Consider the following 14,918-nt stretch of genomic DNA (forward strand, 5'->3'; position numbering starts at 1 on the left):
TAGCGGTAGAGCACTTGCTTGCACTGGGTTCGATGGCGTTGGAGAAGATAATGCTAAGTGAAGTTAGCCAATCCCCCCAAAATGCCGAATGTTTTCTCTAATATAAGTAGGCTGACTCATAGTGGGGTAGGAGGGGGAGCATGGGAGGAATAGATGAATTCTAGATGGGGCAGAGGGGTGGGAGGAAAAAGGAGTGGGCAGGGGATTAGCAAGGATGGTGGAATGTGATAGACATCATTATCCAAAGTACATGTAAGAAGACACGAATTGGTGTCAACATACTTTATATACAACCAGAGATATGAAAAATTGTGCTGTATAAGTATAATATGAATTGTAATGCATTCCACTGTCATTCATTTTTAAAAAAATCAATAAAAAATAAATAAATTGGAAAGTACAATTAATAAATAATAAATAAATAGATGAACAAAATAAAGGTGTTGTATCCATCTATAACTAGAAAAATATTTTTAAAAAGAATGAAAAATAGTCTTTAGTGACTCTAATAAATTTTTATATTAAGGCTATGGAGAATTGATTAGAAAGGAACTACCTATTCTGTGGTTTAATCCTTCCATGTTTGAAAAACATCTGTCCAGGTATCATTCACTATTGTAGATTCTTAAGAGTGGCCTCTCAACAGGGCCAGAACAACCTGCTGAAATCTCAAAGTATTTTGTTGTTAAACCAACCAAAGAAAACATATCCCTCTGGGATTAAATGGTTTCCAGAATCCACTGGAAGCTAAAACTAAGTAACCATATCTTCAGTAACTCAACTATCCTGAATGATAATGGAAGGCATCCTCCCCTTGATAGTGATGATTTTTTTTTTTTTTTTTTTAAAGACAGGGTCTTCCTATGTTCCCTAGGCTGGCCTTGAACTCCTGGACTCAAGAGATCCTCCTGGCTCATATTCCCAAGTAGTTGGGACTATAGATGTATGATGATCTTTTAAAGTACAATTTAGCAGAAAGAAATTTTGTCATATATGACATTGGTACTTCTCAAAATCAGAAGTTTAGTTGTTCTACCTTTTCTCCCTAAGTTGAAAATATGAAATGGGTTGAAAATGTTTTTGCTATTAAGACAAACAGGAAACACTTTGACTTCATGTATTCTTAATGAGTTTTCCTGGTAATGATTTGTCTGAACAGAATATACTAAAGTTGCATGGGTAGAGTTCCAGAAACTGAAAGGAAATATTAAAAAAGAATATTTTAAAGCCGTCCTTCTTGGAATATTGAGATCTTAAGATTCTAATTTTAAGAGGGCCACCTTAATATTAGAATAATTAAAATGTCTGCCAGTATGGTAATTAGAAGATGACATAGTAGAAATTATAACACATTAAGAATTCCCTAGACAAAACCTGAAATCCTATAAGAAGGAGGAAAAATAAACTTTATAGGAAGGAGTTTTCTAGTGTTACCAAATGAGGGTAAGACCACATGGGCAATGGGCAATATCCTATTTTTTTTTTTGTTAGAAGACAATCATTTCTTTATTTTTATTTATTCCCATAAAATATAAAAAGTATTTACAGCATGATTTGTGTTGTACAAAGAAGAGATACTTCAAATGAGCATACTGTTTAAAAATACATATTATATTAATGAGTATTTACATTGTCCACTATATTCTCTTAACCATCTCAAAACAGAATATTTCAGCAATGATTTCCTTTTTGGGGAATTCAATTTTGAAAGTACCCAAAGGTAGTACTGTATATCTAAAAAGCTTTTCCTGGCTGCGCAACAAAGTGAGACAAAACAAGAAAGAGAGAAAAAGAAATGGGGGGGGGGAGGGAGGAGGGAGGGATGGAAGGACAGGAGAGGGAAGGAGGGAGGCAGGTAAGTTTGACAAAAAGTTGTTAAGACCAAACTTCTCAGCCCAGCTGACTATGAAAATAAATCTTAGCGGGAGCTATGGGAGGAATAGATGAACTCTAGATAGGGCAGAGGGGTTGGAGGGGAAGGGAGGGGGCATGGGGTTATTAATGATGGTAGAATGTGATGATCATTATTATCCAAAGTACAGGTATGAAAGACACGAATTTTGTGAATATACTGTGTATACAGCCAGAGATATGAAAAATTGTACTCTATATGTGTAATAAGAATTGTAATGCAGTCTGTTGTCATATATATATATATATATATATATATATATATATATTATATATATGAAAATAAATCTTTCTTGGATTCAAAATAAATAAATAAATTAATAAAAAATAGAAAAAGCTTTTCCTAATAATCGAGAAGTCCCTTTTTTTTTAAGAAGCAAAATAATGTGTGCATTTATTTACAACCTCTCAAGACAGTTTATTAATAAGGATCCCATTGCTTGTAAGTGACAGAAACCCATGGAAATTAGTGGAGAGGAACAGAGAAATACATTGGCTTTTGAAATATATGACAATTGGAAAACCAAACTATGGGAAACACAATAACTCTAAGAACAAAGTTTTGCCATGAAAGTTTTTCCAGTTCATTTTTTGTCTCTATTTCTCTCTAGCTCCTAATTTGTTTCTGATGTACATCATATGTCCTTAATAAAGGCTGGGCCAAATAAAGGCCAAAGTTCTAGCTAAGGTATTCATGATTCCTGTACATGGAGTAACTAACTGTATGTGCTTTGCTTAGTGAAGCTCCCAGTGATCTACCAATAGAATATTCAATCCATTTAATCAAAGTATTTATAAATATAAACTACATTTATGTTTAAACAATAAATCCACCTATGTCAAAATCATCCAAAACTCTTGTCAGAGAGATCAAATTTAGAACAGCAGCTACATTAGTGGCCATTTTCATTTTTTTCTTATGAATTAATACTATGGATTGAAAAAAAGAGAACAGTTCAAAGCAGTCAAGAAAAAGATCAATTTTCTGAGGATTTAGTCACAATTTAATAATACTATTGAGAAATCTTGATAACGATTAATATTTAAAGAATATACGTGAATTAACCATCCACAATTCCTAATCACAAAGGGACCCAATCCTGCTAAAAATTTTGTTTCTGAAAACTGGGGTACATGTTCAAGTACTTTATATAAAATAATTCTTTTCTTAAATCTGTTACATCCTAATCTTATTTTAATTTTTCTCCTTGTGTTTCATTGGTAGTGTTTCTTAGTTTACTTTTTACTAGCTACCTCCTATAGACTATACTAAGTAATTTCTAATTTATCTTAGTAACTTATTGCCTATAAATAAACCCTTAAATATAGTATGGGGATTCTTATTCACAAATAAATCCACAGTGGTAAAATAAAAAGGGGCAAATGTTGACAAATTTTAGTTTGAATTCGGTTGTCACATAACCTCTCTGAGGCTCGACAACCTTATCTGTAAATTTGGGTGAATATTTAAAGTACTATGAGAAAGAAAATTACAACTCCTCACTTCATTAAAAACACCTACATATCACACAGCTCAACACACAGTACACAGTTTAACACGTACTGGTTCTCTCTTACTCCTCCTGTATTATGATTTTTGAAGCTCTTAATAAGCTTTCCTTAAATACCAGTTTGTTGAGATTTTTATGTGTAGATTTCTTTTCAGTACTGTCCATTTATCTCTGGAAACACGTTTACTTTGAGATTGTCTATAATCTTGGGCAATTTTAATTTAGTCAATTTTCAGAGTATAAATTCAAGATTTTCTCCAATAATTTAATATATAGCTCAAGAAAGGGAACTCATATTCATGAAGAATACAGTCTTGCTTTTCTTAGTGAGGGGATATACTCTGAGCAAGGTGCAGTTAGATGATTTCATTGTGTGAATATCATGGAGTGTACAAACTAAGCATTGACGTCATTAGGCAATATAATTTACAGGGCTCACTGTCATATATACAGTCTGTCACTAACTGAAATGTTACGTGATGCATGACTCTTTTTTAGACACATGGCTTGTGAGGTTTGAACCATGCTAAAATCCTACAACTGCTCTATTAGAACTAAGGACATAGGGGCTGGAGATATAGCTCAGTTGGTAGAGCTATATCTTGCCTAGCATGCACAAGGCCCTGGGTTTAACCCACCAAAACAAACAAACAACAACAACAACAACAAAACACCAAAAAAAAAATTAGAACTAAGAATATCACCTATGATAACTATTGTTACAATTATATTGGCAGACACTGCACTCTGCCTCACAGGAAATAATTTCGTAACCCACTCATGTAGTATTTCATTTTTTCATTAAAGCTTGATTAATATGCAAGTTATAAGTTAGAGCTGAGTGGCGAAGATGATTTAAATATCAGGTTACCTGAATAGCATCAAAATACATCTTCTTAGCTTCCAGATCTCTCTTGTCAGACATTAACCATGCCTTGAGCAAATATTCATAAAAGCTGTCTCCAAGTCCTCCAACTGACACATGATCTGAAAAAAGAGGGGAATGAATTTCAGAGTGACTCAGCTTTTAATTCAGATAATGCAGCGAAATCACATTAGCAACTAGGGTGCAAAAACCCGTGTCGACGGCAGCTTGTTACATTTGAATTTCAACAAATCTCTTATTTTCAGATATTCTGAAATAAGCAGATGGACTGTGAATTAATGTGATATGCTCTTAATAATTACCAGAGTAGTTCGTAAACATGATGATAAAAGATATGTAATGATACCTAATTCTAAAAATTTAGTTAAAAATACCAAATTAAAAATGCTTCACAGTATGTATTTCAATAAACTTTTATTTGTTTTATTTCTGGATAATATAAAATTCTGTCAAACCTATGAGTATGAGCAAATCTTAAGAAGTGACTAGTAAAACAAGACACTCCTTAGGCTCTTGCCTTTTATTATTATTATTATTATTTTTTTATTTGATAAGTTTTCTAGTGCTATGAATCTGAAAGGTTAAAAACTGATGAGGTGGGGATAGAAAGAAAGAAGATCGGGCAGCAGAAGTGTTTCCTCCTAAAGCTTCATTCTTACAATCTATTTCCACTGCCATTTATTATGCCCGACCCACTGGAAATACAACCAACCCCCTATAACTGTAGGCCCATATCTTGAGTTTAAAAGCAAGAAAACTGAGGCTTAGAGAAGCTAAATGAGACTACAACATTGATCAGTGCCATCTGACTCCACAGCCCACACAGGGCCTCATGTTAGGATCTGCCTACTCGACATCATAGAATACCAAAGACATATATATGTTTTTCCCTATGGCTTGAATTAATATTTTTTATTTTTCAAGCATATTTGTTTATAAACCAAAAAATGCAACCTATTTAAAACATAATTTCTAGAAAATTCAGAGAATTTGAGATAGACAAGATAGCCTTTTAAGTTTTATAACTCAGAACTTGTTTATCTATTTTTTAAAAATAAAATCTTTACTTGTTGACATAGTTATACAAAATAAACCATACATATATACATGTAGAGGGGTGTAAGTATAGGGAGAGGAAGACGGGGAGAGGAAGAGGGGGAGAGGGGGAGAAAGGGAGAGGGGGAAATAGGGAGGGGGGGCAACTATTCTGATGCCTTCCCAACAACTCCACTTGGAATTCTATATGGGCATCTAAAATCAAAGAGACTAGATACTGAATTCATTATCTTTTCCTCCTGAGCTTTATCTTCTGCCCAAGTCTCCATCCTCCCATCTATACCCTTAGAAATCTGGTAGTCAATGGGGCTAAGAGTATAGCCCAGTGGTCCAGTGCTTGATTAGCATGCGAGGACCTGGGTACTACAAAAAAGAAACCAAGTAGTCATTCTTTACTACTTCTCTCTTTTGTTTCTACACACAATGAATTCCCAAATTCTAAATTTTACTTCCCACCTATCTCTTGAATCCATTTACCCTCCTCTCTCCTCACCAGTACCTTCCTGGTTCAAGCCACCACTATTTCCTACCTCTGCCTCTGAAATGTGCAATTACTTAATTTCTTGCTTTCATTCTGGTAGTGTGTGCTATGTCTAATGAAATGTATTTAAATTCAATAGAAAATTCAGTTCCTCAGCCATGGTAGTGCTCAGTAGCTCTATGTAACTCTTACTACACTGGACAGGAAAGATACAGAACATTGCCACCAAGCGCAGGAGGCTCTAACAGCAGTAACACTCCAGTCTATTCCCCACACTAATGTTACAGAAATCCTGATCTATTATTTGAAGCCCTTCAATTCTGTGTCTCTGAAGACCAAGAAGCCCCCCTACAAGCTCTCAATCTTCTCTGTATTATCAGTCTTGTTCCACTTGCTCTCCATTCACTTGCTGTATGGCCCTTCCTCAAAGATATCAGGCCCACATCAATGTTTATAGCAGCACAATTCACAATAGCTAGAATGTGGAACCAACCTAGATGCCCTTCAGTAGATGAATGGATTAAAAAATGTGGCATTTATACACAATGGAATATTACTCAGCACTAAAAAATAACAAGATCATGGCATTTGCAGGCAAATGAATGGCATTAGAGCAGATTATGCTAAGTGAAGTTAGCCAATCCCTAAAAAACAAATGCCGAATGTCTTCTCTGATATAAGGGGGGTGACTCAAAATGGGATAGGGAGGAAGAGCATAAGACGACGACTATCACTAAATAGGGAAGAGAGGTGGGAGGGAAAAAGAGGGAGAAGGGGAGTTGCATGGAAGATGGAGGGAGAACCTCATTGTTATACAGAATACATATATGATGTTGTAATGAGAAAAAGAAAAAAAAGTGTGTCACATTAGATTGGATAGAGAGAAAGGATGGGAGAGGAAGGGAGGAGTAGGGAGGATAGGAAGGGTAGCAGAATAGAATAGACCATATGATTGATGTATGTACATTCCATGTATGTATTATATGTCAAAATACATTCTACTGTCATGTATGACTAAAAAAAAATTGAAAAAAAATATCAGGCTCCATCCCACTTCAGGGCTTCTGCCCGAAATGCGCATACTTCATATCTAGGATACTTCCTCAGAGAAGCCTTCCCTGATGTCCCCACTAGGTTCTCTGTCACAAATTTTGTGATAACACACATTTAACACACTTGTAATTTCACAATGTGGTAGAACTGTTTTCTGCCATTCCTACAAGATCATGACCCAAGAGAACAGAAACCAGGCCCATTATGTCTCCCAGTCCACACCCACCCCTACAAAGTATCTTGCACTCAAAAAACAACTGACAAGAAAACCAAAATTATTCTAAGCCAGCCTTAAATATTGACTTCTCATTCAAGCTATGAGGGCCATATTGTTAAGTATTGAAATATGCAACTTCCTTATTGCAGAAAGTCCAGAATTACATTAATTAATCTTAATGGGAAAATGTGAGCTGATTCTCAAAATAAGCAGTGTTTGAAGTGACCTTTACAGTTTCCTAAATAAATCACGGCAGAAACCTCTGACATTTACTAACTAAATAGACTATGTACTATCTCGTCAATAATAAGCCCTGTTGTCATAAACATGATTGTAGGAGACAAATGCAAGTGATGCATGGTAAAGCAAATCACTGTCCGGTTACTGTCAAAATAACAAGGCCTAAATGAAGTAATGGGGAATGATGGCCATGATCCAGACGTGTCCTTCAGAGTTACAGCAACAAGAGCTGAAAACCAGCAGCCAGAAGCAGTGTAGTAATTTTTTCCCTTGGGTTATGGTTCTGTAATGGATGAAAGAAACAGGTTTGGGCACTGGGAGATTTTTAAAAAAGGAAAAAGGATTGCGTAATAATATATTTACTTTGATGTTGGTAAATGCTAGTTAACTTTTAAAATGTTTTGCCTATAAAAATTTCACATTTGTTAAAAAAATCAAAATAAAGGAACATAAAGGTGAAACATGTCTTTCTGATAATTAACATGCCCCTCACTAAACTTCCCCAGGGCCTGGATGACAGTTTGCATTAGCAAACTGTGTAAACATCTTTGTGGATGTAGGAGAGAGCACCTAATTTTTCAGAAGGAAAATACTGCCATTTTTTTAGAGGAACATATATGGTATTTTTATTCTAACTGTATACTGTAGTCATGCAAATATTATGTTCTTCTCTGAAGAGGTAAGTTACGGTTTTCTTTGTGATGGGAATAGTTCCCTTTAAATAATTTCTGATATATAATTTTTCTAATATCTAATATTTTTCTAATATTTCTAATATAAAAAGGGAGATAAAACAATAAAGAACAAAAGCAGAAAGACAAAGGAAGATTAAAATAGTCAATATCTCTACTTCTTAATTTGCTTATAGATTTTAATCTGAATTTGAATTTTGATTTTGAAACCATTCCTCAACAATATTAGTTATATATACACACAGTTGTTATTTATATGTGAGATAATTGTTCTGTGTATAAACATGTAATCCTACACCCACCATCAATGGTCACAAAACCTGTTTATATTATCAGGGGCCAGGACAGGAAGATGCTTCTCAGCTACAATTGAGGACCCAGGTCGGGCAACTGTTAGAATAAAGAGAATCATTAGTAAAAGCAGAGGTGGAAAGATAAGATACAAAGCACTTGAGTATTCACAAAATTCAATTAAGTAAACCTCCACTAGGTGCAAGGTACAGTGTGTCAGATTGACAAATATGAACAAGACGGGGTTGCCACCTTCCAAAGCTCTGGGATCCCTGGGAAGACGGGCATGTAGGTGAATCATGGGAAAAAGGATTGTTATAGGAAAGTGTTCAAAGAACCAGGGTAGGAGAGAAAGAAGTAAAGGAAGCTTCAAATTCCAAGCAGGGTGTTGAAGAAGAAGGCTTCTAGAAGGAATGGCAATCAAGCTGGGCCTCAGTAGAGGAAGAAGAGAGGCTGAAGGGCTAAAGAAAGAGGACAAGATGTAGATATGGCCAAGCAGGCCTTGGTTAAAGAAGAAGAAAGTGTGTCTCTGTGGATGAAACACAGGATGAAGGATGGGGGAGGAGAAGGAAATGAGACTCATCAACGCTGTTTGTTTTCCCATTAGGAAATTGGCCCATAAGCAATCCAAATATAAAGGACTCTGTAACAGGAAACAGGGCCAAATATATAGAATATGAGTGACCTGGAAGGTGAAGCCAGGATGTTCCAACACAACTGGCTCTTTCTGTCCCTCTTTATAGTGACTTCTATATCCTAAATTAAAGAGAGGAAAATGGTAAATCAGGGAGACTATTCTTCAGCTTTTGAAATCTGCGATGAAGAGGACTCCAACAATGGTTACCCATTTAGAGAATTATAGCTGAACATCATCTATCTCAGCAGTCTAGCGGCCCTGAAATGTTTTAGTCTCAGGACTCTTTACAGTCTGACAAATAAAGGGTACCCTGAATAACTTGTTTATGTGAGTAATATCTATCAATATTTATCATACTGGCAAATCAAAACCCATTAAAAGCATTTTTGTTGGTTGATTCATTAAAAATAACGATTATACATCCATTATGTAAACATAAATAATTCTCATGCAAATGTGATATTTTAGAAAACAACCACAAAAAAGTTAGTGGGAAGACTGACATTGTTTTACATTTTTGCAAATTTTAACGTTTGCCTTCCTAGGAGACAGGTGGGTTCTCACATCTGCTCTAATTTCCATCCACTGCTACATGCTGTTTGGCTAAGATATGTGCAGAAAAGTAAGCTGCAGAGCTTCATAGTTGGGAAAAGGAAGAATAGTATATATAAAATTGTTTTCAGATAATTGTGGATATTTTTCTTTGATAATATGATAGAATTTGACATTCGGTTTTTAAAGGTTTATTTTTTTAAAAGTTTAGTTGTTCTGTAGCATCAGAAATTATACCGAAGAATTTCTGTACTGTGTTACATAAAAATCTATTAGTCTATTTTTCACTTTGAGTGGATCTTTCTCTCATGCATGGTTCTGTAATAGCATGCGCTGGTCATCTGGAAAATACTGATTGGTTGAGTTATGCAGATCTTCCAAGTGTTGACACATTTCATTATACAATATGAAAAAAACCTATTTATTAATATTACCACTAATCATATAGGAACACTATTGGTATCAAGCACATGGGGGCATATACAAGTTTTCCAAAATTCTAATTTTTATTTTATCATCATTGACACAAATACTGTCACTTTTTCTTGAAGTGACAGGTTCACTTTTGAGACCATGTCTACTAATTACCCAAGCCTGAATAACCAGTTTGTTTTTAGCCATTCTTTCAAGTAAAGGTGGTGATCCATGAAACAATAATCACAATGATCTCAAAGCAACTAACAATAATAATCAATAATCAACAATAACTTTTCAACTCAATCACATGAGTTGCAACTATTATTTTTCATTATGTAACAGAATTGCTTTCTGTAGACATTCATTTCATCATACAGAACATTACCATGACATGGACTCAAGAGTTGACATTTACTAGAATCAATAATTAGTATACTGCTTCATTAAGAATATTCATAAAAACATACCTCAACATTGTAAAAGCTATAAATACTAAACACAAGGCCAACATAATTCTAAATGGAGAAAAATTGAAAGCATTCCCTCTAAAATCTAGAACAAGACAGGGATGCCCTCTTTCACCACTTCTATTCAACAAAGTCCTGAAAACTCTAGCCAGAGCAATTAGAAGAAATTTAAGGGAAATAAATAGGAAAGAAAGAACTCAAAATATCTCGATTTGCCAATTATATGATTCCATATTTAAATTTTTTTTTTAGTTGTCAATGGACCTTTATTTTATTTACTGATACATGGTACTGAGAATTGAACCCAGTGCCTCACACATGCTAGGTAAGCACTCTGCCACTGAGCCACAATCCCAGCCCTATATGAGTCCATATTTAGAAGACCCAAAAAAACTCCACTAGAAAACTTCTAAAATCCATAAATGAATTTAGCGAAGTAGCAGGATATAAAATTAACACCCATAAATCAATTTTGTTCCTATACATCAGTGATGAGTCAACTGAAAGAGAAATTAGGAAAACTATCCCATTCACAATAGCCTCAAAAAATATTTGGGAATCAATCTAATAAAAGAGGTAGAAGACCTCTATAATGAAAACTACAGAACTCTGAAGGAAGAAATTGATGAAGATCTTAGAAGATGGAAAAATCTTCCATGTTCTTTAATAGGAAGAATTAATATTATCAAAATGGCCATATTAACCAAAAGCATTAAACAGATTTAATGCAATTCCTAATAAGGTTCTGATGACATTCTTCATAGAAATAGAAAAAGCAATCATGAAATTCATTTGGAAAATTAAAAAACTCAGAATAGCCAAAGCAATCCTCAGTGAAAAAATTAAAGCAGGAGGCATCACAATACCAGACTTTAAATTATACTACAGAGCTACAGTGATAAAACTGGCATGATATTGGCACCAAAACAGACATGAAGACCAATGGTACAAAATAGAAAAAACTAGAAAAACCCACACAAATACAATTATATCATCATAAACATACATTGGAGAAAAGATAGCCTTTTCAACAAATGGTGCTAGGCAAACTGGAAATCCATATGTAACAAAATTGAATTAGACTCCTATCTGTTACCCTGCACAAAACTCAACTCAAAGTGGCTCAAGCACCTAGGTATTAGACCACAGATCCTGTACCTACTAGAAGAAAAAGTAGGCCCAACTCTCCATCATGTAGGCTTAGGAAACAAATTCCTCAGCAAGACTTCTAAAGTGCAAGAAGTAAAAGAATCAATAAATGGGATGGTATCAAACTAAAAAGCTTCTTCACAGCAAAGGAGACAATGAAGAACATGAAGAGAGATCCTACAGAATGGGAGAAAATCTTTGCCACCTGCACCTCAGATAGAGCATTTATATCCAGGATATATAAAGAACTCAAAAAGCTGAACACCAAAAGAACCCCAAATAACTCAATGAATAAATGGCAAAGGAACTGAAGAGACACTTCACAGAAGAAGAAATATGATTGGTCAAAAAATATATGAAAAATGCTCAACATCTCTAGCAATTAGAGAAATGCAAATTAAAACTACACTGAGATGTCATCTCATTCCAATCAGAATGGCAATTATCAAAAATACAAGTAACAATTAATGTTGGCGAGGATATAGGAAAAAAGGTACATTGCTGGTAGAACTGCAAATTGGCGCAACCACTCCATACTGGAGAGCCGTATGGAGATTCCTTAGAAAACTTGGAATGGAACAACCATTTAACCCAGTTATCCCTCTCCTTGATAAATATCCAGAGAACTTAAAATCAGCATACTATAGTGATAAGGCCACATCACTGTTTATAGCAGTTCAATTCACCATGGCCAAGCTATGGAACCAACCTACATGCTCTTCAACAGATGAATGGATAAAGAAAATGTGGTATATATAAACAATGGAACATTATTTAGCCATAAAGAAGAACGAAATTATGGCATTTGCCATTAAATGCACGGAACTGGAGACTATCATGCTAGTGAAATAAACCACTCCCAAAAAACCAAAGGCTGTGAAAGTTCTCTCTGATATGTGGATGCTGACTCACAATAGGTGGTGGGGGTGGGGGAGAGAGGAGGAGGGAGAAGGGGCGGTTCATTGGATTGGCCAGGGTAGAGTGGGAAGAAGGAAGGGGGGATGGGAATTGAACATACCTTTCCTGTGTTCATATATGAATACGTGAATAGTGAAACTCTACATCATGTACAACCACAAAAATGGGAAATGATTCTCCATGTATATATGATATTTCAAAATACTTTCTACTGTCATATATAACTAAAAAGAACAAATAAAAAATTTAGAAAAAGAATATTAAAAAAAACCTGGTCTCTCTCTCTCTTTAAACTGTGGTGAAGAATATAATGAGTATTAGTATTGTTTGGTGTCTGCCTTGATTCTCACTGAGGTTTTGGTAGTTCTAGCCACTGCTGCTCTTGCAACTTGAGTGCAGATGTCAGCGCAGTGAAAAACTGGAAAGTTTCCATATTATATCATCAGAGTGCTCTTGATCTTGTGGACCCCTAGGACTTCTGTGACATGTAGACTACACCGAATAAATGGCAACCTTCACCACTATCCATCATTAACATGGATATGGAGTTTAGCATACTTTTTTTCCTACTTAGTTAATCATTAAAGAGGCACTTCTGAAATAATAGAGAAGCACAATCATCTAAGAATGAGATATTTAAGTATAATGAAAAATCACAAATTAAAGTGAAATTATAAGGCAGTGCCAAAACTCTCACCACAGCCAGGCAACTCATGTAATATTCTTTACTTGCTTTCAGCTGCTGCTTAGCCTACCACCATTTTATCCAAATTAGATTGAGAACATTTCTTTCACTTAGTCTCAAGTCTCTATAACCTGCTCGAAATTATCTGAAGACTCTGAAGTGAGCGCTTCAGGCATCACAAGTCCTTGTATAATGCTTATTCCCACATTAAAAGTAACTCTTCTGGCAAGAAATCTTTATCTGGTGGCTTTTAAATTAAGTAGAAAAAGCACCCTGTTCGCACCTCCATGCAGAAAGGCAGAGAACGTAATGAAGTGGGATGAATGAGCTGCTCAGGGCAAAACCCTCATCATTAGCAGAGAGGAATACATTCTCCTTCTAGCCACGTGGTCAGTTTGTTAGGGACTGACATGCCACACACCCCCACCAGGCTTTCCCTTTCTGAAGAATACTTTTGAATGTGCTCATATGTCATACTTACAGTTATACATGGAAAGTCAATTGTCCAGTTTCCATATAACACAATCTGTCTTATGATAGATACTGGTTTATTAAAGGAACCATTCCTCTTTTCTCTTTTTATTAAACATTCCTCAACAAGAGGTGTATTCCCTCTTTCAGCTCCTAGCACAGAGCTGGGTACCACAAAGAGCTAAATGAATGCTAATCTTTTGACTTACGTTGACCCCACTGTCCACTACTGGGGTTCAGATAGTTAGGATAAAGGCCTTCTGGTTTTTCCAATTTGTTCAGGACTCTTCGAATATTCATTACCTACAACAGAAAATGAAGTGTTACTACTAAGAAACACTTAGAGCTTCAACATATGAATTAAGAAAAAATTTTCATGTTGTTCTTTCTTGATTATTTTGCCACTCTAGAAAAAGTAAGTGGATTTAAATGATGACAAGTTAGAACAAAAATAACTGCCATCAGCTTATTGTTGCAAAAATAATAGTGGTGACTATGATCACACTGATTATTTACCATATTTGGACCCCATACTATGAACTAAGGATATAAGTGGGTAAACAAAGTCACTGGTCTCTTAGAATTTTACATACTATGGGGATGATACAGAAAAAAAAGCAAATAAAAATAGTCTGTCAATAGAAATTTCATAAAAATAATTTTAAAAAGGTGCTATGGAATGAATAACATCCCTTCTCAAATTTATATGTTGAGGCTCTATGGAGATAGGGCTTTGGGAGGTAATTAGGTCAGGAGGTAGAGCCTTTACGACGGAATTATTGCTTTTAAAAGAGACTCAAGATATCTCTCTCTGTGTCTCTGTCTCTCTTTCTTTCTGTGTAAAAATAAAAAGTCAATTGAGCACATGATAGGATAGTGGTAGGATAGTAAGTCAAGAGACCCCAGAATGAAAACTGCCTTGTTCACATCTTGATCTTGGATTCCACAGCTTTCAGAGCAATTAGATATAAATTTATGTTGTTTAAAAGCACCCAATCTATGCATTTGTGTTAGGGAAACCTGAGCTAAGACAGAGGGTAACAGTACAGAGCAGAGTGAAGTGGAGAAGCTGTATGCTGTTAGTCAGGGTGGTCTAGGAAGGCTGATGTGTCTGAGTAGATGGAGAGATTTGAAGGAAGAGCATTTGATCAGAGGGAGGAATGAATACAAAAGTTCTGAGAGGACAGTGGGTTTGGTAAGGCCACTGAGGACAGAGGTAAGGAAGTAAAGGGGAGAATGGTGGCGAGCACTTGGGAGAGTGGGCAGTGCCCAGGCACACAGGCC

The 14,918-nt window shown here is 35.4% G+C and overlaps 1 protein-coding gene across 1 annotated transcript in view; it reads right to left on the reverse strand.

The window, feature by feature from the left end:
• MAN1A1 (mannosidase alpha class 1A member 1) overlaps positions 1 to 14,918 on the reverse strand; it is a 165,676-nt gene that overhangs the window by 12,115 nt on the left and 138,643 nt on the right. Inside the window, exons 8-9 of the mRNA XM_081293716.1 lie at positions 13,844 to 13,937; positions 4,294 to 4,409 (exon numbers count right to left, since the gene is read on the reverse strand). Coding sequence (XP_081149842.1) covers positions 4,294 to 4,409; positions 13,844 to 13,937 — 210 coding nt within the window. The remainder of the gene's footprint in view (positions 1 to 4,293; positions 4,410 to 13,843; positions 13,938 to 14,918) is intronic.

Source organism: Spermophilus citellus (genome assembly GCF_964194105.1).
Source record: "Spermophilus citellus genome assembly, chromosome: 5".
Classification (NCBI taxonomy): domain Eukaryota; kingdom Metazoa; phylum Chordata; class Mammalia; order Rodentia; family Sciuridae; genus Spermophilus; species Spermophilus citellus.